At 39.8% G+C, this 24686-nt stretch overlaps 2 protein-coding genes across 34 annotated transcripts in view; both read right to left on the minus strand.

The window, feature by feature from the left end:
• Window positions 1-2026: 2026 nt before the first annotated feature.
• Window positions 2027-4789, minus strand: LOC109872748 (ras-related and estrogen-regulated growth inhibitor). Its single transcript, XM_020464056.2, has 4 exons — window positions 4070-4789; window positions 3828-3884; window positions 3578-3651; window positions 2027-2886 (listed from the first exon to the last, which is right to left on the minus strand). The coding sequence occupies exons 1-4, from the start codon at window positions 4188-4190 to the stop codon at window positions 2401-2403; spliced, it is 738 nt and encodes a 245-aa protein (XP_020319645.1). The 5' UTR covers window positions 4191-4789; the 3' UTR covers window positions 2027-2400.
• Window positions 4790-9715: 4926 nt separating this feature from the next.
• Window positions 9716-24686, minus strand: part of LOC109885115 (CUGBP Elav-like family member 1) — a 55464-nt gene continuing 40493 nt past the window's right edge. For 7 of the 33 annotated variants that reach the window (XM_020477076.2, XM_020476978.2, XM_020477081.2 and 4 more), the window contains 8 exons: window positions 24327-24406; window positions 22981-23142; window positions 18308-18386; window positions 17296-17460; window positions 16946-17062; window positions 16631-16831; window positions 15741-15884; window positions 9720-15617 (listed from right to left, as the gene is read on the minus strand). In XM_020477076.2, the coding sequence (XP_020332665.1) occupies window positions 15490-15617; window positions 15741-15884; window positions 16631-16831; window positions 16946-17062; window positions 17296-17460; window positions 18308-18386; window positions 22981-23142; window positions 24327-24406 (1076 nt within the window). In that variant the 3' untranslated portion in view covers window positions 9720-15489. Of the gene's footprint in view, window positions 15618-15740; window positions 15885-16630; window positions 16832-16945; window positions 17063-17295; window positions 17461-18307; window positions 18387-22980; window positions 23143-24326; window positions 24407-24686 lie in introns of all 33 variants that reach the window. The other 26 variants (XM_031808691.1, XM_031808744.1, XM_031808688.1 and 23 more) reach the window with 21 other exon arrangements.

Below are 24686 nucleotides of genomic sequence, written 5' to 3' on the forward strand. Positions count from 1 at the left end.
ATGGAACAGCTTTATTCTTGGAAAAGTGATATTTTGAAATAAAGCTAATCTTTTCAATTGAAGATATTTGGCAAAGGTAAGTGTTTGGAAACCTCAGAATCTGCTGATACTTTGATACTACACTGACCAAAAATATAAACGCAGCATGTTGATCCCATGTTTCATGAGCTAAAATAAAAGATGCTAGAATTGTCACATACGCACAAAAAGCTTCTCTCAATTGTTGTGCACAAAGTTGTTTACATCCCTGTAATGTGAGCATTTGTCCTTTGCCAAGATAATCCATCCAGCTGACAGATGTGACATTTCATGAAGCTAATTAAACAGCATGGTCATTACACAATTGCACTTTGTGCTGGTGACAATAAAAGGCCACTCTAAAATGTGCAGTTTTGTCACAACACAATGCCATAGATATCTCAAGTTTACAGGGAGTTTACAATTGGCAAGCTGACTGCAGGAATGTCCACCAGAGCTGTTGCCAGAAAATCTCATTTAAATTTCTCTACCTTTAAGCCACCTCTAACGCCGTTTGAGACAATTTGGCAGTACGTCCAACCAGACTCACAATCGAAGAAAACGTTTAACCATGCTAGCCCAGGACATCCAAATCTGGCGTCTTCACCTGTGGAATTGTCTGACACCAGCCACCCAGACAACTGATGACACAATGGGTTTGCACAACCGAAGAATTTCTGCAAAAACTGTCAGAAGCCATCTAAGGGAAGCTCATCTGCATGCTCGTCGTCTTCACCAGGGTCTTGACCTGACTGCAGTTTGGCGTCGTAACCGACTTCAGTGGGCAAATGCTTACCTTCGATTAGTGGAGAAGTGTGCTCTTCACAAATTAATCTGTTTCAACTGTACCTGGAAGATAGCAAGTGTTTATGGTGTCGTGTTAGGGCGAGTGGTTTGCTGATGTCAACGTTGTGAACAGAGTGCACCATGGTGGCGGTGGGGTTATGGGATGGGCAGGCATAAGCTACAGACAGCAAACACTACTGCATTTTATTGATGGCAATTTGAATGCACAGAGATTGCGTGACGAGATCCTGAGGCCCATTGTCGTGCCATTCATCAGCCGCCACCACCTCATGTTTCAGCATGATAATGGACAGGCCCATGTCACAAGGATCTGTACACAATTCCTGGAAGCTGGAAATGTCCCAGTTCTTTCATGGTCTCATACTCACCAGACAAGTCACCCATTGAGTATGTTTGGGATGCTCTGGATCGATGTGTACGCGTGTTCCAGTTCACGGCAATATCCAGCAACTTCACACAGACATTGAAGAAGAGTGGGACAACATTCCACAGGCCACAATCAACATCCTGATCTACTCTATGCGAAGAAGATGTGTCATGCTGCATGAGGCAAATGGTGGTCACACCAGATACTGACTGTTTTCTGATCCACACTCCTACCTCTTTTTTAAAGGTATCTGTGACCAACAGATGCATATCTGTATGAATATCTGAAATCCATAGATTAGGGCCTAATTGATTTATTTAAATTGACTGATTTCCTTATATGAACTGTAACTCTTTGTTCAATAGCACCCATAAGCTTGGTTTAGTCATCTTCTCACTGGTGTTCACAACTATCCATCTTTCCATGTGTATAAACATCAAATTAGTATAGCCAATATACAATACATTCCTTGCACCCCCCGCACATCAAAGCAACTATAGAAGTCTTTTCTATTGCAGGTGCCCCTAATCGTAAAGGCTCGTATCAGGTTTCAGAAATAGGATCCTTTTAAATGCCCTTTTTACTCAAAAGCCCTAAACTGTGCTGAGTATATGGTTAACATGAATATTTGATGGGGCCACTTTAAGTTCCATGTTATCTTTTGTGTATATGCAGTACCTCAGATAGTAGGTGTAGTTTGTGGCTTTCAAAGAATATACTTAAACATAAACATCTAACCAGGTAATGATTTCTACTGCCTTAAATATCGATCTTGAGGAAAGATCAAATATACCTGCCTCTTCTACTTTCGAAAATATACTCTCTGTGCACATCTGCAGAATGTTCATTTTATTCTCATGATACTGTAACAAATATTTACATTTTATTACTAGATGTTTTTGATATTTAGTTTGTTGTTCATGTCTCATCAAAATACAAACAGAATTGTAATACTCTTATTACGCTTGATTTTAATCTTATCCCCACAAATATTTATAGAATTACATTCTACAGTAGTTGCTAGGTCCATCTTCCGATCGAATGTGTCCAAGTCTCTTATCCAGGTATCCAGGTGTCCAAGTGTATCACTTTCCATAGAGCACTAACACAGCTATTCTAGAGAGGCACGCTGCCAAAACAACATGTTTCACTTTCCCCCTGTGAATACCCAAATCACAGACGCTGTTCAGAGCCCCAACCCATCCGGCTCAGTCAGGCAGGAAGTCCCTGAATGAGCTGAAGCTGAAGCTGCGGCCAGAGGGGCCAGGAGGATTGGAGTTGATCCTGGGGATCTTCTCCATCAGCTTGGAGACTGCTCTCCTGCGAAATGAGGCTGGGGAAGTGTCAAGTTGCTGGATCACATCTCCATAAAGAACACTAAAGACGGCCGCTGTCTCTTCCCATCCGTCACGCACTGAAATCTCGTGGAAGGGCAGTTTTAGACCCTGTGACAGGCCTTCTCCATCCTCAGTACTCACCATTCGGTCAAACTCAAGGTCCTTCTTGTTGGCCACAATAACTATGGGAGGAGGCTCAGGGCTGCACTTGCGGGCGCCTGAAGAGGAGTGGATGTGATTGACGAGGAAACAGAGGCGCATGACCTCGTCAAAGCTACACCTGTCTGTTACAGAGTACACAATCACAAATCCATCTCCCCACTTTATCTTCTCTTCGATCAGCAGGGCATCTTCCTCCTTACAATAAATGTATATTTAGATATAGAACTGCAACAACAACACAAAAATCATATATCAATAAAAAACTATACACTGAGTACACCAAATATTAGGAACACCTTCCTTAATATAGTTGCACCCGCCCTCTCCCTTTTGCCCTCAGAACAGCCTCAACTCGTTGGGGTATGGACTCTACAAGGTGTTAAAAGCGTTCCACAGGGATGCTTCCCACAGTTGTGTCAAGTTGGCTGGATGTCCTTTGGATGGTGCACCATTCTTGATACACACAAAACTGTTGAGTATGAAAAACCCAGCAGTATTGATGTTCTTGACACAAACAGAGGCACTTAAATCTTTTGTCTTGCCCATTCACCCTCTGAATGGCACACATACACAATCCATGTCTCAAGACTTTAAAATCATCTGGTCAGCCTATGTCATGGAGCAGGTGTTCTTAATGTTTTTTATACTCAGTGTATATGATTGAGTGGAATGTATTTGCAGAAATAATATGGCCAATTGACTGGTAACACATAGGTCTTCAAACTGCTGACCATGGTTGCATTATAATGAATACTCAGGATTCTGAATCTGGACAGAAACATGAGTGATCAATGATGATTAGATAGAATTGTAGGCTATGTTAAAACAATTTAGATTGTTTCATAGGATGATTGCATAACTGTTAGGTTAAGCCAAGCACGCTCACCTGCCCTGCTGTGTCCAGTATTTCAAAGTGTACCACATCACCACCAATAGACATCTCATGTCTGTATATGGTCTCTGCAGAAAGACATGCCAATTGTTTGTCAAACTTGATAGAGTGATCCATATTTATATTATATTCATTCTAATTATTTATTAATCCTTATTAATACACTAGGCTACACTGCGTCTTTACGCATGGCATGACATATCGGATTAAAGTCGACGCAATCCCTCTCCCTCTGAATACCTACCGAGCGTTGGGTCATACTCGCCAATGAATCTTCTAGTGATAAAGCGCACAGCCATTGCTGTAAAATACGAAATGAAATATGAGTTTTATGAAAATTACTTTTGATAGATATTACACGTGTGAAACTGAAGCAAGTCTGGAACTAGAGCACAAATCTGGATAATCTGATGATAACACATAACCTATGCTATAATATTTTCTACATCAATTATTGTTTCTACGCTAAAGTGGCTCTGTGCTTACCAGTTTTGCCAACAGCCGCTTGGCCCAATATCACTATCCTGACCGTTCTCGAAGACAAACTGCCTGTCCTTTTCAAAGTTCTTGATAGACCAAAATTGGTGGACATGGTTTCTTTATCCATTGGATGTTGTTAAATTAGTCATCAAATTCAACCATAAAAAGTTTCCAATTCATATTCGATGCGTTCCCCGAGCTCTACGAGATTGTACCAGCACCCACACTCCTGAATAGCAACCTGGACTCAGGGGGTAGACGTAACATAGTAAACAAAAAGCCTTACCTTATGTATGGTATGTATTAATTTGTGGATGTCCATTATCCATTTATTATATGTTAGGTATTAGAATTCGTATGGTTAGCTAACCTTAACAATTTAACCTAACATACTAAGTAGTTGCAAAGTTGCTAATTAGCTAAAATGCTAATGTTGCTCGTGATGACATTCAGATACGCAACATTTGGGTTACTAGACGTCCACTCTGCCCAATCACCCTCCGAAGACAGTAACAACCGACCTTTCAATGAGGACTCAAATCTTTTGCCAGTTCACGTCACCTATTTGTGGGCCAAGTCCTCTTTGCATTCACATTGCTATGTTTAGAAAGGAACCAAGATCTTTTTCCAACACGCACTCTGGGTTTTTACAAAGTGCAGGACAAGCCATTTTATCCAAATGTGTTCCCGGACAGCTAGATATAACTACTTACATTTTAGAAGCTAATAGATTGCATTTAGTTAAAAAATTTGACATTAATTATAATCAGAAGATACTATTAACATGTAAATTTGATTGGTAACATAATACATAGCAATAGAGTAACTACAGAATAATGCTGTCATTGAAAATTGTACACCCTAGGTGGGCTACTGCCCTTTTAAGAGCTAGAATAGATTGCCTACCCTATGGTGTGATTTTCACCAAATATGTTGTCTTCTCACATTATTCAATCTCCAAAATCAATAAACAGCTTATGAAGCTCTCTTAGCCTATAGACCACATATAGTTTTTTTTGTATCTCAACAAAAATTATAGTCCTTGACAATCGCTAGTCAATATCCAAAAACAGCCGTTTTTCCCCACGAACATGCACATCCTCATCTTCTCTTTTGTGACACCAACGTGAGGGTTTATGGCAGGGAAAACAGTGTTGCAGTAGTCTAGTGTGTGGTGCGGGAATAATGACAAGCGAATTTGGGGAGCTTGGCGTTCATTGTCCTAAAAAAATGGAACCAGACCCAAAATTCAAGCAAAGCGAAGTCAGACCACCTTTTTTTAATTTTACCTTTATTTAACTAGGCAAGTCAGTTAAGAACAAATTCTTATTTTCAATGACGGCCTAGGAACAGTGGGTTAACTGCCTGTTCAGGGGCAGAACGACAAATTTGTACCTTGTCAGCTCGGGGGTTTGAACTTGCAACCTTCCGGTTACTAGTCCACCGCTCTAACCACTAGGCTACCCTGCCGCCCCGGTCTCAGTTCGGATCTCTTCGGGGCTCTTTTGAGGGGTCAGAGTTCTTTTGGAGTGTTCACACTGCACAAAACAAAATTAAACAAACCACATTGAGTTCACAAAAACTGTCTGAAAGGGACCAAGTGTGAAAACGTTGTCTCAGAGTTTTTCGTTTACTATATTATGTCTAGTCTATGAGACCAGGCTGGAATACCTCAAGTTTTCCTTCTTTTCTGTCTTCAAGCTAGGTTTCTCAACTCCCGCAACATATCATATGGCTATTTGTCATATAGGCGAGAAACTGTGCCTGAATTTCACCAATTTCATAACAGATTCATAAATAATTGACCTATGACAGATTGTTGTAGATGTACAATATAAGCACATCTGCTTACATAAAAAAAGGTACATTTACAAAGATTAACTTTAAAGTTACCAAATGTTGTGTATAAATACGTTTTCCCATTATATTTTCATACTGAGCACGTGTTCTCAATTTCAGTGCCACATTCACTGACCAAACGTTTATTTACAATTCAAAACATATAGCATCATGTCAATCTGGGAGCAACCTCAATTGTGTTGATCCGAAGCACTGTCTGTGGTTGTACAATAACTGAAAAAGGAAAAGACAATAGTTATTCTTGCAGCAGCCACACTTATGTAGAATTAGTCTGAAAAACACACTGTCAGGTTATTCATATTGCTTTCACAGAATTTACTTCAGAGGATGAATATCCTTCAGAATATTTGAACATATAATTCATGAAAAATGCAAGACCTCAAGTGTGCCTCTCTTTTCTGTTGTGATATCCTGGGTCATTTCCGCTCTCTGGAGAAATTTAATGTTCCTGTTTACTCCAAGAAAACAATATCAAATTATACTTGACCAGTAATTGGCATGTGTGGACAGAGGAATTTAGGTCATTCATTGAATCTAAAAAAAAAATATATTATGATCCAGTGATCACCCAACTATGTATCCCTTAATTAAAAAGTGTGTAGTGTACCCATTCATACAGTGGTTTCCCACTTTCCTTTTCTACTAGCTACCCTGGAATGTGTCACTTTCCCACACTAAAACTCTTGCAGCTTTTACACACTTGTTCATGCTGACAATTCTCCCTGGGAAATTATATTTGACGTTTACATTAGAGTGTTGTTGTTTAGATTGTTTCCCAATTACATTAAAATACCCTTCATAGGAATATTATGGGAATAAAGGAATAATGTTGTGCTAGCTTAGATTTGTACACTACACAGTTTAAGATATTATTTTAACCTCATTGCTAAAATATAAAGAAAAACAATCAACAGCTGTCTTTTCCAGAACCGCATGTGAACTTTGGGCCATGTTTGGGTTTTGAATGTATGCAGTAAGGCGTAGAATATACTGCACTTTTTTGTTGTTGCCATATTCATGTCATATTCATATTCTAACAGCCATTTCCCCTCCTCTGTTCACATGTAGTCGTGATTTGGTCAGAGTAGAGGCAACTGTCATTGAGAAGTTGAGTGTCCATTTTGCAAGTCGACAATGGAAAGTGACAAATGAGGACCTGGTCCTCATTGAAAACCACATTAGACTTGAGAAGGTCTGTGTGCTATATATTCCGAGTGTTATTACTATTTGGAAAGGACGTCTGTGGTACATAACTGCTGGGGAACATGAGCCGAAATTGCGTTATTTTGATTCTATCATATTTTGGGTGGGTGAAGGTGTTCTCTTTAAATAACTTGAAATCAGACATCACACAGTAAGAATTGTAATCTAGAATCAATATGGAGAATTAAGTTATAATTTTACATTATGAAGTTGAGTGGATATACTGTACCTTGATGGTAATTTGATGATCTGAAAACTTTGATGACGTGCTAGGGCAGGACACAGAAGTCCTGAACGACAGCTCTTCAATTACTCATTTCCCTCAGAGAGAGATTGATCCTATTAATTCATCTCTGAAATACACGCTTGTTGTGTAACTACTCACTGGCTATAAATTACTTACACACCAAGATTATGCTCAATACATTCAATTGCGACCAATTTTATACAGATGAGACGCATTAATGAAAGCTGCTGATTTCCTTTTGATTTCAACACAAGTCATCAAGCTTCTCATATGTAATGGTTAGCTAATGTGCACATTTAGCTTGCTCTATTTCAGAGATAATACACTGCACGAATAATTCGACCAGTTTAGATTTGTGGACATACGGGTAAACGACCTACCCATTTGATTAAGAACAAGAATTTGAATATGTGCTTGTAATCTCCAACACGCTCTCAGCATCTCCAGATATCATTCCTCAAAGTCAGCGCCATATTGCCAGTGAATGGTGGGCGTTACAGTCATTACATTCCCCGGATAACTGTCGAAGTAAATTAAGTTCCATAAAAAACTATTGCTATTAGGAAATTAAAGATGCATTATACATAAATCCCTTCGCCATTTGCTGGTTGCTAAAATGCTAATATTCGCCTAATTTCATGTTGTGACAAAACAAGCAAGAGTAGTATGGAGATGTATTGTACGGCCTAAACAGCTGTGAAATATATTTTCCATAACCAAAAATATTTGTATTTTTAGCTGTTTGAAGCTGGTGTACAAAACCGAAAGAAAAAGACCAAAAAATGAATGAAAGAATAGGAAGCATTTCAATAGCGCACATAGAACAAGAGCTACTGGTTTCAATGAGATATATAACGCACATTTCTATGTGCATTTGGTCTGTCGCCCAAAAAATTACATAGTGCAGCTTTAAGAACCAACATTTCACTTTTTTGTTGTTGCAAAACAAGTATTGAATACATAAATGCAGTGGAAGGCAGAAATAGGTGTGAATGAATGAGAAATATGCTGCCACATACCTAAAAAAAATAACATATATCATTAATAAGACGCCAGCCACTCAAGTCATAGACTGTTCTCTCTGCTACCACACAGCAAACGGTACAGATGCATCAAGTCTGGAACCAACAGGAACCTGAACAGCTTCTACCACCAAGCTATAAGACAGCTATTGGTTAACAATTTAGCAAACTGGCCCTTTTTGCTCTAATCTCTTTAAACTAATCACATACGCTGCTGTTACAGTCTTATAGGTGCTTTATCTCTACCTATATGTACATATCTACCTCAATGAACTTGTACCCCTGCACATCTACTCTGTACTGGTACGCTGTGTATATATAGCAAAGTTATCATTAAAGTTTTTACCATTTCTATTTTTCTTTCATTGTTGGGAAGGTCCTGTAAGTAAGCATTTCACTGTTAGTCTCCCCTATTGTTTACAAAGCATGTGACAAATATTTGATTTGATGAAGACTTTTTATTCCAAAATAAATACATTTAAAAAACTATATTTTTGAAGGTTCCCATGAGGACTTTTCCCAGCCTCAACACTTTGGCAAAAGCAAACAGAACAGCGTCTGTAGACACCTCTGTGGCAAAGCAACAGCTCCATTTTTTAGGGGGGGGGGGGGGGGGAATACCAGTACTGTAGGTCAAAATAATGAAAGTCACAGTGGAGTGCCAAAACACAGAGTTGGCTGGGAATTGTGTATTTAGGGTTTAATATTACTGTATTGAATGACCATTTCCTTGTCAAGATTGTGGGATATCTTTTTTATATTTTATATGCATTGGCAGAGAAATGTATAACTAACAGAAGCAGACTCCAGTGCTGCCTGCAACCTTTGAAATACAGGTCCATAGTCTTCGTTTTGCTTGCTCCAACCTGTCCCTTAACGTTTGTGGGTTGGTGAGAAAGACAAACACGTCTGGTCATTTTCAGCACCAGAGCCCATGCTTCCCAAATTGTCTAGTCAGGCCTCTCTCTAGGTTGTCCAATGGTAATCATAATGGAGGCTATACTCATGCCACATAAGGCCATCAGACTCCCAGCAGGAGAATGGGCCTATCCTAGGCCTAAATTGAAAAGGTTTCCTGCTTTTACAAATTGCAGTAAATCAAGACACCAGTAGGAGTCGTCATGTAAAGAAATTAGCTAAACTTGCAGTTCAGGCTCTCAACAGAGATCTGTAAACTGTGTTCCCCTACCATGAAATGTACTTAAACGCAAGCAAAAATATGTTCAGGAAATGTACCTTTTCTAGTTGACTCGGATATTTCAACACATTATGCCTTCACATTTTCTTCAGAGAAAAGGGCAAATAGTCAGAGACAATTTTAATATGAATTTTTTAAATGTTTAATTGTACATAAACAAACCAACCAAATAGGGATCACAATTTTGGCTCACAAAATGACTGCTTATTGAGTGTGCACTTAGCTTCACGCCTGTGGAGACCGTGTTATCCTTAATCCAAAACATTTAAGACAATATCGAACTGAAATTGTTTTAAAAAGCAACTGTTTTGGACTTGTAATAAATTCAGCAATGTCTATGCCTCACAGCAAAATCACAACATTGTAAAACGAAACAAATATAAAGAAAAGCATTTAATTGAATTCAACTAAAGGAGACTTCACAGAAATGCATTATTTTATCAATTAATATTACAGCTGTACAGACTAAGGTTTGGTCATGTGGCAACTAAGCTCTACATGGTTGAACTTCTTTTAATTTCAATGTCACATTGTGAAATATAATAACTTTGTTCAAGTAGAAAAGGCAAAAACTGTACAAACCAAATTTTAAATAGAAAATCAGTCACTTTGTACCAATAATAATGCTAAAAATATCCAACAGGTTTCTTTTTTAGGATCACATTTAAACTCAGACCTAGCAGCTGACAAATCTGGAAATACAAATCTATCACAATGTTAAAATGAAATGAGCCCAGTCAATCCAATTAGTCTATTTTTTCTGCAGGTCAATTAATTTTAGGAGATTCCATCCAACACATTTTTTGTTGAACAATGGGAGATCAATAACCCAGAGAAGTGGTTTTTAACGGTGAAAATAATTAAAGGGTAGTTCCGAGTACAGAACACGTGACAGTTCTATGATGTGGGAAGAGTTTCCATTTCTAAGACCCAACCCTGGTTTGAGAAGAGGGCCCTGATGTTAACCAACAGGGATGGAGCCATGTTTTAACAACTGCAAAGACAATGGTTTGTATAGATATGGACCACTTAAATGATGACAGTAGAAGGGATTCATTTTGCCCAAGTAAAGCAAATTGACGAGGTTAATGCACAACGACACACACATAACACGGCAAAAGTTATCAGACAAAATCATAAGGTCAGATAAAGCATCACTTCACACGCTACAGACTGTGCCAATGCAATACATCTATATTAAAAAACAAGGTATGCTAATAAAACCTGTGCTCTCTGGGAGTAAAATACAAAGTTTATCAGGACCTGCATGAAAAGGTAGTGTTTAGCCTTTATTATGAGACAAAAACAAATCACTGAAAACACTCCCAACCCAACATAATTAATCCTGAAGTAGCTACAAATAAACCTTTAAGGGCACATGCTTTATAACCTGGTTTTAATGCATGAGATCTTTGATTTTGTTGTTTGACCTAGTTTGGGGACTACTTGTACAGAAAAATCTAAATCTTTCCAACACCGAACTTCACCTCAAATCCTAATGTAAAATATGGGTCCCTAAAATGAGACTAAAACACACACATGAAAACCTACGAGGTACAACCCACCACATTAACATTGAAAAAGAAACCAACCCCTACTTTTTGTTGCCCAGATCTTAACTTCAGTGGGTAACGTGTAAGAGATAAATGTGTCCAACAGCGTCGTTTGGCACTCGTTTATTCATCTTTTTTTCTTTCTATAAACAAAACTCAATCACATTTTGCTGAGGATTACAGTGCAGTTACAAAAACGTGCATGCTAAATATATATTTAACTGTGAAAAGAAAATCAATTCTGCCTTTTAGTATATTTTATTATTCAGACTAAGGATGATTTCCACACAAAAGGAAATTAAAACATTATGTGCCTGTGATGACTTCACACACTGAAAGACAAAAACGGTGATTCAAGTGTATATCGTTGTCACTCAAAAGAAACTCCCAAAAAATTACCATCATGCCAACTAGCCTAGCACAAAATTACAAAGTCATCCCCAGTTCAGCAAAATGTGACCAAAGACATCCTAAAAAAAAAAGTGTATAACTTACAAGAGAAAAAACACCCAAACACAGAAGTCGTTTCTATAAATTGATTGGTTGTTTTCAGACACAAAACCAAAACGTAGGTTGGGGGCGCTAAGGAAGACCGCTCCAAATATAATGAAAAAAAGAAATGAGTTTACCATCAAGGTAAAAATTAAACAAAACAAAATTAAACAGATTTGGAAAAATCGAGTGGTTATGTCAGTAAGTTCTAGAAAAATAGATTGTCTTTTTTGCTTAAAACAATACTCATGTAGCTTTATACATTGATTTTCTTGGCAGTCTTTCTAGCGCACCCTACTGGCAGCACAAAAAACAAGAGAGAAACACAGACCCCCCCCCAATAAATGTCAAAAGGTCAAAAAGGTGAACATTTCAAGCGTCAGAGAGGTGCAGAGGACAACGAACTGGACGATGAACTTTTGACGTCACATCAACATGCTAGGCAAACGATGAACAAACGGGCACGAAGATATCTAGAATAAAACAAAACAGGGAGACAAACCTAGGTTAAAGCAACAACAGAAAAAGGAGAGGGGAGAAAAAAGAAAATCCTGAATGATTATCTTTGCATGGGGAAGGGAAGGGGTCACTACCAGATACACAATCTAAACACAGAACATTTAATGTGAGACAGAAGAGGTGAAAGGGTGAAAGGACGGAGGGGGAACACAAGCAACATGCGAACAGAGAATTGAGGTGAGAACTTACAGGACACAACACCGAGACACCACACTGACTGCCTACTACTGTACAGTCAACATTTGTGACTTAGTATTACATTTGAAGATTTTTAATAAAGTAGTCAAAAATAAAAATGAAAATAAATAAATTATCAGTAGTATTCCAATTTCAGAAAATAATCCTCCCAAGGGGTTTAGTGCCGTCTGTCCCAATTTGCTTTTATAATTTCCTAACTGATTGTAAAAATTGCAATTTTTTGATATTCATTGCTTGTAATGAGTCACCTGGGTTATGAGCCAGCAATATTAGATGAAGTGTGCTTTGATAGAATGATCTATGAGAGCTGATTGTCAACTAATCTCAATTGACATTTCTCTTTGGATTTTGTGCTTTATCTGTTCATAATTCCATCATATGCAATGCAGCTTACATGCAATGCAACTTACATCCACAGCAAAACAGTGAAGTACAGTATCTGGCAAGGAGGTACCTTTTTAAATAAGAGGCAGTTTGTCAATTCAATACAGAAAGGGTAAGTAAAGACAGCGCAAACAAACTTCAGACATTTTATATAACAAATTAGTAAAAAAGTTTAACCTATAAAACTTTAAGACTACATTAGTCTGTTTCACTTTGTAAACAAAACAGCTTTTCTGTGAGTGTTTGGCATCTTCTCATGTTACCTCTACCATAATCTGCTGCTATTCTTAAGGATTCGTCTTCTGTACGCTTACTCAAAATTATGCCTTGCATACAAAACAAAATGTATGAGATGTACAGCAAAGTTTACAGTGATAGTTTAGTTCATATACAACAACTATGTGCTCCCATCAGTTGAGATTCAGTCTTTGGATCTTATTTTAATGGCAGCAAATACCCTTGACTTAACCCTGCTTAAGCCTATTTTCTCAGTTGGTATTGTTATGCACATGGAAATAATAGTTAAATAGGCACACATCTATTCTTAAAATGTAAGGGGGCTACTGTTTTGAAATCTTTAGCAGCTCTGGCAAATCCTACTCATTGACAGCAGTTCTATACAAAATTGCCACTTGTTGCACATTAACAATAAACACTTGAATAGGGCCACACAGGTCAGTAGTTTAACCCTCACATATTTAAATGTAGTAACCAACGTCACATTAGGACTCTACAAAATACTGTTGAAGATTCTTGAAAACGATCATTTAAATTCAGAGAAATAATGTAGGCAATAAATAGTTCCCGACACTCCGGAGAAGTATAAAACCCCTATAAAAATAGAAAAGGCATAATAGTTTTGTAATATACATCTGGACAATTGTTTATTTTCCATTTCCATAAAAACACTTCATAAGATAATGGAAGTCTAAGAAACTGATCACTGTGTTTGTTGTAGTGATAAACATCTATTTAATGTCGCCAATCATGAAATGCTAGCGTTTTTAGTCAATAATAAATACACACAAGGGAATAAAAATCTGCAGGGAAGCCAGTATTTTGAGTGAGTAGTCTCATCTAACCAGGTCAGAGGTAGAGCAGACTACTTAAAACTGCGGATGACGAATAATTACAAAACATTTGGGTTAACACCGAGGATAAATAATAATAAAATAAATTATAATATCTACTTAGAGCATTATTTTTGCATCAGTAATTAGTAGAGACGATTGGATACTTTAGGATGAATCTGTCAAAATGGCCCGACGTTGCACTTTTTTTTGAACATCTTTTCTAGAACACTCACTATTGCCGCAAGCATAAAATGCCAAGTGATATTCCATTTAGTGTTAGAAGTAGGACTGATGATCTACTTGAACTGACAGCTAAAAACAGAAAGGAAATAGATTGAATGGGAATATTCTAAATGGGTCGGAATGCTCGTTTGATGTAAAAGATCATGGCAGAATAGAGACTAAGTTATTGCCACTCTTAAAAGTCCTATGAAGGGCAGCATTAGACAGAAGGCCAAATTTACACATCTGACAGGTGGGGAATTAAATGACTTAAGCCAGATGACACCATTGTGGCCGTGTTCATTAAAACTTAAAAGTAGGACCCAATTATACCTCCCTTCACATACATTCAGCACAGCATCTGTTAAATGATGCAGGACCCCATATTATCTATCAGATATCCAATTGAAAAAAAAGGGTGAAGTATTTCAGATAAACTACACTACATGCCTGAAGCAAGGGCGTGGCGTTGTGACATTGTCTTGAGACAAATCAAGAGGTTGGCAAGTTAAATATCTCACAAAACCATCCAAGGCAATACTGCTGACGTCTTACAAATCAATTCATTCAGAGTTGTAAAAAAGTATATTTTGCGCCAAAATATAATGTTGAGGAAAGAAATCAAGCTTCTTGTTGGTTGTTGAATAAATAAACAAACAAACAAAAATATAAATAATAAGTAAAAGCCTACTGTATGCATTGTATTCCTGGTAGAGCATCACAAATAGACTTCAGGCAACTTAAACAAAAAAATAATAATAGAAAAGGTCTCGTCTGCTGGAGTGAAGTCAGATCTTGCGTACATGTAGATAATTTATCATTTCAGTTGGCAAACAGCTATTGTTTTCTTGCCATTATCCGGTGCATGGTCTGTCCATCCTCATTTCAAAAAGGCAGTTTTCTGGAAGGCTCCGCATGACGCTCAGTGTCCTAATGTACTGTATCAGTTTACGAATGCAACCATGTGGATGGTTTGGTTATGATGGGATTCATTTAAAGTGGGGCCAGGAGGCATGGGGCAGGATAAGGTGGTGGTGGGTGCAGGAGTAAAAAATTAAGGGGATATTTTGGCAACTGGCTGTCATTCTGCAACATCATTATGACTTAAAACTTTTACACAGAAAACTAAATGACCACCTTAACTTAAAAAAATACAATTATGTTTAAAAACAAACTACTTCAAAACCAAAACAGAATGTAAGTGTCCAGTTTCAGTTGAGCAAAATATACGTATCATTTTACATGTTTTTTGTTTTGTTTTCTGCTTGCGTTTGATAATACAGAGAATAAAAAGGATTGACCCCAGCAAAGTGGTCATCTTGTCATGCGTAAAGGGAGAGGGAAGAATGAGGAGAGGGGTAGGGGTTTGCAGCAGCGTTTTAGTTTCTTATTTCACACTCCACTTACCAGAAAAAAACCCATTTCCTAACCAAGTCCAATTGAGAGATAAAGCGCTCAGTATGGCTTGCTGTCATTTTTGGATCGCTTCAGCTGCACCTTTAGTCGCTTCATACCAATTTGGAAACCGTTCATCGACTGAATGGCGGCCTGAGATGAGACTGGATTGTCGTAACTCACAAAGCCTGTAAGAGAATCCAGGTAAAAGTCACATGCAAGATACAAATCAATCCTTGCCTTCATAATAAGAACACACTATATACACAGCCTTACTAGTGATGTGCTGTTTCCCCCATCCTCCAGCTTACCAAAACACTTGCTGAGGTTGGTCTGCTTGTCAATGAACACCTTAGCAGAAATAACGTTGCCAAAGGGCATGAACATCTGGAGCAGGTCCTGGTCTCCAAACTCCTGGGGGAGGTGGTATATGAACAAGTTGGCTCCCTCAGGGCCTTAAGAGAGCAGGAAATAATTTATTAAAACATCTGACACCACAAGATGACAATGGATACAACTAAGCCAGAGGCAAACATTTTGTTTTTGACAGATTAATAGCATTTCAAAATGTTAGCCGAGGAGCCCTTTGATACGGATTTCTGCTCATTTTAAAATGACATTTTCAACAACTAGTACTGTGAAAACAATTCAGAGTGTTGCAATTAATTCTTACCCGTGCTCCGACTGTCGCTTGCTGTAGCAGCATATTTAAAACAAGACAGAACCCTCAGCAGGTGACAATACATATTTTCACCAATATGCCACACTAAGGTCACATCACAAATGATTGAACCTAAACTCTTAATATCCCTTGCACTAGTACTACATTCAAACATCAATCACAGTGTAGCATGTGATCCCTGTAGAGCAGACATTTGAGTTAACACAAATCTCCCCATCCCCACTCCAACAAATCAAATCAAATGTATTTATATAGCCCTTCGTACATCAGCTGATATCTCAAAGTGCTGTACAGAAACTCAGCTTAAAAACCCAAACAGCAAGCAATGCAGGTGTAGAAGCACGGAGCCTAGGAAAAACTACCTAGAAAGGCCAAAACCTAGGAAGAAACCTAGAGAGGAACCAGGCTATGTGGGGTGGCCAGTCCTCTTCTGGCTGTGCCGGGTGGAGATTATAACAGAACATGGCCAAGATGTTCAAATGTAACCCTTTTATGCCCCATCTTCATCCCCCTACTTGCCTTCCTTCTGGCTCCCTGCAGCACTGACACTCTGTTGGGAGAGCAGGCTCTGGTTGTAGAGGCTGGGGAGGGCAGCAGCAGCGTACTGCTGGATCCCGGAGTAGGCCTGGGTAAGGGCTTCCATGGTGCTACCAGTTCCGTTCGACATGCCCCCGCTGCCTAGACCACCGTTCAGGGCTGCCATCCCTAGACACAGGAGCTCTGTTACAAGATTAGGGCTAGAATACCTTGAATATGTATCATGCACTATTCACATTTGAGATAATATATTTGTTGTAAATTAATTCATACAAATAGATGTTTGAGTCTGCTAACCTGCAAGTGAGCCCATGTTGAGGCCGGCTCCAGCCCCTGCGGCCAACGACTGCAGCGCCCCTAAAGAGGCCATGGGGTTCACTGAGTTGTTGTTACAGGAGGTGGGTGACGATCCTGCTGTGGAGATGAGTCAACCCCAAAACAATTAATCACCTAGAGGAAAACTCTGCTAGTAGGACTTCAAAGTCTTAATTCACAGACCAGGGAACAGAATGAATGCAGAGACAAGGGATGGGGAAGGCAACAGGAGGAAAAGTTCATGAGAAACAACAGTGTTTACAGAGGCGTCCGTGGAACGAGGTTAAAGATGCATACAGGTGAGGGGGTGAGAGATAAGAAGTGTGACCAACCCTTGTAGGTGTCCCATGATGAGTGTGCTTGCTGTCCAGTACCCGTACCTGAGCTGGTGAGCACACTGAGGGGACTGCTAGAGGTGGTGAGAGCGCTGCTGCCCGTGGCCTGTGTGGCGCTGGCCGCCGCTGCCAGAGCAGCCAGGTTCTGCATGGCATTCAGCCCTGAGACACATGCATAATCGGCACTTAATACGGGCCATGGAACCTAGATATCGCTTAGGTCAATATATAGGCTACACCGAGTCGAAACTAGGATCATGCAATCACTGTTTTTGTTTTACAGCATGTGAAGCTTAAAGCAGAGAGTTGCGGGTACCTTTCCAACACAATCTGAAAATGGGTGAGATGGGAGGCAAAAGTACAAACTTAGCAGCCCACACAATCAACAAGAGCACTGGCCAAAACACACAGAAAGCAGATACAACAATGCAGTGATCTGTGGGGTAAGTCAAGAAGGGGATAATGAGCTAACTTTGGTAAACATTTTGAACCAACTCGGATGAAGTTTCAATATGAAGTTAAAGCAGGCTTTGTAAAATATTGAATAATTGTAGCTTGCCCCATGACATACCCCGTGGTTATCATATTGGAATGAAAAACATTAAATTGCTCAGTTTTTGCCTTGATGAATTCGATCAGTAGCCACTCACTGCAGCAGACACACTGCTAGAAACCAGATTTTTAAAAAAACACCAGTTTGTGTGTTCGTGTTTACATCTGGAGTTTCCTGGTGGCAGCGCGTTTCAACTCAAAATGTGATTAATATATGAGAAGCAGGATTTTAACATGTTCCCTCACCACTGCTTGACACAAACACACCACACTGAACAGATTACTTGGGAGTTCAGGCATGCAGGGAATGATGCACGTAGCAGTATCAATTAACGCACATCTTCACCAGGCACATTACTGATGGCAGTTGGATGAGGAGGAAAATACATTCAGCATGCAGGTGTAAGAATGGAAAGCGGGGAGAAGGAAGAGAGGTAGGAAATGTCTTTGTTTTTACCTGACATACCAGACATGGGGTGAAGGTTGTTGAGGGTATTCCCAGAGGTGGCAGACTGCTGGAGGAGCTGTAAATAAAGCTAGACATTACACCAAAACAGAGAACAAAGGGTCAGGACTGCATCCAGGACTGTGCTTTCAGGAAAGAAATAGAAGAGAGAGACAGAGTGGGGAAAGAAAGGTAAAGTGGGTCAGGAGGACCGATGAAGCGTAAAAGGACAGGAAAGAGCGGAGGTGTCCATGTTGGTGATGAAGAGAGAAAGAATCACAGAGAAAAGAGGTGAAAAAAACATGACGCTGAGAAACACTGAGTGGGATGAAATGGGAATTAAGAGGAAGGCAAGACAGTGAAGAAAAAGAAGAGGTTGGAAGATATTCACAGCACACCCATGGAGCAGCACTAACAGCATTGTAGAAAGCTCTGCCATCTATATTGGAATGGCCACATCTTTGGAGGGTCAGAATTAGAGAAGCCAATTGAAAACATATTAGGTCTTTTGATGAGACTAGATGGCCATCCAACATAGATAACTGGCAACGATGCAAATATAAACCTAACATCCTTCAAGAAACACAGCAAACCAAATATAAGCAAGGAGGGGAGGGAGGGATGGAGCTGGCTTGATGCAGAAAATGGGTCTCCATCTAACCTGTCAGATTAAGGAAATGGCCCAAAAACTTAAACAAAAGCATAAGATAAATGTGTCTACTCCCTAAGGTCAGGGGGAATACTTACGAGGACAAACTAACAACGTTCAATCCATGGAAACCATATGTCAAATTAAGTCCTGTAACAAATTGACAACCTCCAGTTGGCACTGTACAGTTAATGCTCTAGAGCAGGGGTGTCAAAACATATGGCTAACACTAAAAGTGAAATGCATACTTACGGGACCTTCCCAACAATGCAGGGATACAAATAGAGAAATAATAGACAAATAACACAAGGAATAAATACACAATGAGTACCTATAATTTGCCTACATACACGGTGCACCAGTACATAGTCGATGTGCAGGGGTACGAGTTAATTGAGGTAGATACAGTTGAAGTCGGAAGTTCATGTACACTTAGGTTGGAGTCATTAAAATTCGTTTTTCAACCACTCCACAAATTTCTTGTTAACAAACTATAGTTTTGGCAAGTCGGTTAGGACATCTACTTTGTGCATGACACAAGTAATTTTTCCAACAATTGTTTACAGACGGTTTATTTCACTTATAATTCACTGTATCACAATTCCAGTGGGTCAGATGTTTACATACACTAAGTTGACTGTGGCCTTTAAACAGCTTGGAAAATTCCAGAAAATTATGTCATGGATTTAGAAGCTTCTCATAGGCTAATTGACATCATTTGAGTCAATTGGAGGTGTACCTGTGGATGTATTTCAAGCTCAGTGCCCCTTTGCTTGACATCATGGGAAAATCTAAAGAAATCAGCCAAAATGAATTCTAGACCTTCACAAGTCTGGTTCATCCTTGGGAGCCATCTCCAAACGCCTGAAGGTACCATGTTCAGCTGTACAAACAATGGTACGCAAGTATAAACACCATGGGACCATGCAGCCGGTATGGAAGGAGACGGGTTCTGTGTCCTAGAGATGAACGTACTTTGGTGCGAAATGTGCAAATCAATCCCAGAACAACAGCAAAGGACCTTGTGAAGATGTTGGAGGAAACAGGTACAAAAGTATCTATATCCACAGTAAAATGAGTCCTATAATCCACATAACCTGAAAGGCCGCTCAGCAATGAAGAAGCCACTGCTCCAAAACCGCCATAAAAAAGCCAAACTACGGTTTGCAACTGCATATGGGGACGAAGATCCTCTGGTCTGATGAAACAAAAATATAACTGTTTGGCCATAATGACCATGGTTATCTTTGGAGGATAAAGGGGGACGCTTGCAAGCTGAAGAACACCATCCCAACCGTGAAGCACGGGGGTGACAGCCTCATGTTGTGAGGCATTGATGGCATCATGAGGATGGAAAATTATGTGGATATATTGAAGCAACATCTCAAGACATCAGTCAGGAAGTTAAAGCTTGGTCGCAAATGGGTCTTCCAATTGGACAATGACCCCAAGCATACTTCCAAAGTTGTGGCAAAATGGCTTAAGGACAACAAAGTCAAGGTATTGGAATGGCCATCACAAAGCCCTGACCTCAATCCTATAGAACATTTGTGGGCAGAACTGAAAAGCGTGTGCGAGCAAGGAGGCCTACAATCCTGACGCAGTTACACCAGCTCTGTCAGGAGGAATGGGCCAAAATTCACCCAACTTATTGTGGGAAGCTTGTGGAAGGCTACCCAAAATATTTGACCCAATTTAAACAATTTAAAGGCAATGCTACCAAATACTAATTGAGTGTATGTAAACTACTGACCCACTGGGAATGTGATGAAAGAAATACAAGCTGAAATAAATCACTCTGTATTATTATTCTGACTTTGCACATTCTTAGAATAAAGTGGTGAACCTAACTGACCTAAGACAGGGAATTGTGAAAAAATGATTTCAAATGTATTTGGCTAAGGTGTATGTAAACTTCCAACTTCAACTGTATGTACATATAGGTAAGAATAAAGTGACTAGTTAACAGGATATATAATAAACAGTAGCAGCAGAACATGTGATTCGAAAGAGTTAGGGCAAGAAGGGCCATTGCAGATAGTTAAATATTTAACCAAATAGCTACCCGGACAAACTACTTAGCAGTCTTATGGCTTGGGGGTAGAAGCTGTTCAGGGTTCTTGTTGGTTCCAGACTTGCATCGGTACTATCATCAAGGACATCAAACACCCGAGCCACAGCCTGTTCACCCCGCTATCATCCAAAAAGCGAGGTCAGTACATGTGCATCAAAGCTGGGACCGAGAGACTAAAAAACAGCTTCTATCTCAAGGCCATCAATTTGTTAAATAGTCATCACTAGCCGGCTACCACCTGGGTACTCAACCCTGCAGCCCTATATACATAGACATGGAATCACTGGCCACTTAAATAATGGAAGACTAGTCACTTTAATCATGTTAACATACTGCTTTCTCATATGTAGATTTGGGGTAAAAAAGTATTTAGTCAGCCACCAATTGGACAAGTTCTCCCACTTAAAAAGATGAGAGAGGACTGTAATTTTCATCATAGGTACACTTCAACTATGACAGACAAAATGAGAGAGAAAAAATCCAGAAAATCAAATTGTAGGATTTTTTATGAATTTATTTGCAAATTATGGTGGAAAATAAGTATTTGGTCAATTACAAACCTTGTGAAGACTTACAGAAAACGTTTGACCTCTGTCATTGCCAACAAAGGGTATATAACAAAGTATTGAGAAACTTTTGTTATTGACCAAATACTTATTTTCCACCATAATTTGCAAATAAATTCATAAAAAATCCTACAATTTGATTTTCTGGATTTTTTCTCTCTCATTTTGTCTGTCATAGTTGATGGCTGACTAAATACTTTTTTGCCCCACTGTATATACTGAGATGGGCTATATGTTCCCAACATAAGCGATGATGATTGATACCGCAGAGAAGCAAGATTTAGACATTGCATATAATTTAACAGTTCCATTTCACGTTGCTATAAACATGTATTATAATTTACCGGTTTCTTGCAGTTATTTTTCCCAGGAAAAGGGAATGGTTTTGAGCAGTAAATCTCAGTAACCGGGTTTCTGCCATTCAACCCTAATCGATACCGCTTGCCGTGCTGTAGCAGAGAGAACAGTCTATGACTTGGGTGGCTGGAGTGACAATTTCTAGGGCCTTCCTCTGACACCGCCTGGTATAAAGGTGGATGGCAGGGAGTGATGTACTGGGCAGTACGCACTATCCCTGTAGAGCTTTGCGGTCAGATGCCAAGCAGTTGCCATACCAAGCCGTGCTGCAGGCAGTCAAGATGCTCAATGGTGTAGCTGTAGAACTTTTTGAGGACCTGAGGGCCCATGCCGAATCTTTTCAGCCTCCTGAGGGTGAAGAGGCGTTGCCGTGACTTCTTCACGACTGTGTTGGTGTGTATGGACCATGACAATTCCTTAGTGATGTGGACACTCAAGGAACTTGAAGCTCTCCACTACAGCCCTGTCAATGTGGATGGGGGCGTGTTCGGCCCTCCGTTTCCTGTAGTCCATAATCGGCTCCTTTGTCTTGCCGACATTGCGGGAGAGGTTGTTTACCTGGCACCACACTGCGAACTCAATATACTTTTAAATCAGTAAAACCAAATTAAAACTGTAGAAATGATAATGGATCTACATTCAATTTTGACGCCGATTAAATATAACACATTTTCAGTGCGTCCCTCCGGACCTCTATATAGACCGAATGCGGCCCCACTGGGCAAAATTAGTTTGACACCCCTGATCTAGAGACTGTCTAAACCAGTCTGCCAAACAGTGGTGCATTTTAATGTGTCCCAGCTGTAACCCTCATCTTTCTAGAACAAACCTGCGATTGTAGGTAATTGCAGCCTAAACCTTAATTTGCTTGCAAACACAAACAACAAGCTAAGCGTTGTCCTGAATAACTACCTCGCAAAATTTGAACCCAAAAAAGTGTGTCAATTTCTAAATTGGAACATTAACAAGGGCTTCAAGCCAAGCCACGGGTCTTTCCAAAGCTCTGCTGGGGATGGTGCAAGAGGAGGTGGTCACTTACTGCCAGATACTGTGGGCCCAGAGAGTTGAGCCCAGTCAGGTTCCCCCACATTGAGGCAGCGTTGAGCTGCTGCATCTGCTGCTGAAGCTGCTGGGCGATGCGCTTCTGCTCTTTGTCCTTCTGCGTGTCGGCAAACTTCACGACGATGGGAGACGAACAGCCCTAAGAATTCGGTAGACAGCAAATGGTGTCATTTGAAAACAATCTTCGATATTCCTCCAGCACAACAGCAATTTCAAGGTAGCATTACTTGACCAATGGGCCCTTTAGCGAGCCAATCATATAAGGGAAAGAGGAAAACAACAGGTTATTATGTTATACTAAACAAAAATATAAAAACGCAACATGCAACAATTTCAAAGATTTAACTGAGTTACAGTTCATATAAGGAAATGAGCAATTGAAATAAATTCATTAGGCCCTAATCTATGGATTTCAAATGACTGGGAATACAGACATTCATCTGTTGGTCACAGATACCTTTAAAAAAGGTAGGGGTTTAGATCAGAAACAAGTCAGTATCTGGTGTGACCACCATTTACCTCATGCAGCGCAACATCTCCTTCATATAGAGTTGATCAGGCTGTTGATTGTGGCCTGTGGAATGTTGTCCCACTCCTCTTCAATGGCTGTGCGAAGTTGCTGGATATTGGCGGGAAGATGCCGTTGGACACATCGATCCAGAGCATCCCAAACACACTCAATGGGTTACTTCTGGTGAGTATTCAGGCCATTGAATAACTGGGCCTTTTTCATCTTCCAGGAATTGTGTACAGATCCTTATGACATGGGACCGTGCATTATTATGCTGAAATATTAGGTGATGGCGGCGGATAAACGGCACGACAATGGGCCTCAGGATCTCATCACGGTAACTCTGTGCATTCAAATTGCCATTAATAAAATGCCATTTTGTTCATTGTCCGTAGCTAATGCCTGCCCATACCATTTCCCCACCACGGGGCACGCTGTTGACAACATTGACGCCATACACGTGGTCTGCGGTTGTGAGATCGGTTGGACGTACTGCCAAATTCTCTAAAACAATGTTGGAGGTAGCTTATGGTAGAGAAATTAACATTCAATTATCTGGCAACAGGTCTGGTGGACATTCTAGCAGTCATCATGCCAATTGCATGCTCCCTTGAGAATCTGTGGCATTGTGCTGTGAGACAAAACTGCACATTTTTGAGAAATAAGCTTTATATGCATATGGAACATTTCTGGAATCTTTTATTTCAGCTCATGAAACATGGGATCTACACTTTACTTGTTCCGTTTATATTTTTGTTCAGTGTAGAGTCTCTGTTTCTGAGGGATGGGAGGTGTTCAGGTTCAATGCTTACCTCCATAGTTTGTGATTGGTGCATGGATTTGATTGTTGACTGTGCCATCTGTCTTGCTGTAAAAGTGATAAACGCACAACCTGCAGAAGGGGAACAACTCATAAATGGTTGACATACACGGTCCTGACTCCTGACAGTATTTAGAAACAGATAACAGAAAGCATACAGCCCAGATTGCAGCATGCTATGGAGTCTGGTAAGTTGTTTTAAGTCTTGTTTTAGTTGAACAGCCCCCCAAAAAACACACTTGGAACAGTGTTAAACAGATATTTGGATCATCAATTACTAGAACTTAGTCAATATGCTACATCTAGAATTAGCAAGTGATGACCTTGAGAGAGGCACATTTTCTGTGAGAGG

Source organism: Oncorhynchus kisutch, linkage group LG3 (genome assembly GCF_002021735.2).
Source record: "Oncorhynchus kisutch isolate 150728-3 linkage group LG3, Okis_V2, whole genome shotgun sequence".
Lineage (NCBI taxonomy): Eukaryota > Metazoa > Chordata > Actinopteri > Salmoniformes > Salmonidae > Oncorhynchus > Oncorhynchus kisutch.

Bases quoted from the DNA above. Each gene is read 5' to 3' on its own strand.
- LOC109872748 (XM_020464056.2), bottom strand. From the start codon at position 4,190: ATGGATAAAGAAACCATGTCCACCAATTTTGGTCTATCAAGAACTTTG. The intron at 3,885-4,069 runs GTAAGCACAGAG...CGTATTTTACAG, and splicing joins AGCGGCTGTTGGCAAAACTG to CAATGGCTGTGCGCTTTATC. The intron at 3,652-3,827 runs GTAGGTATTCAG...GTCTTTCTGCAG, and splicing joins CGAGTATGACCCAACGCTCG to AGACCATATACAGACATGAG.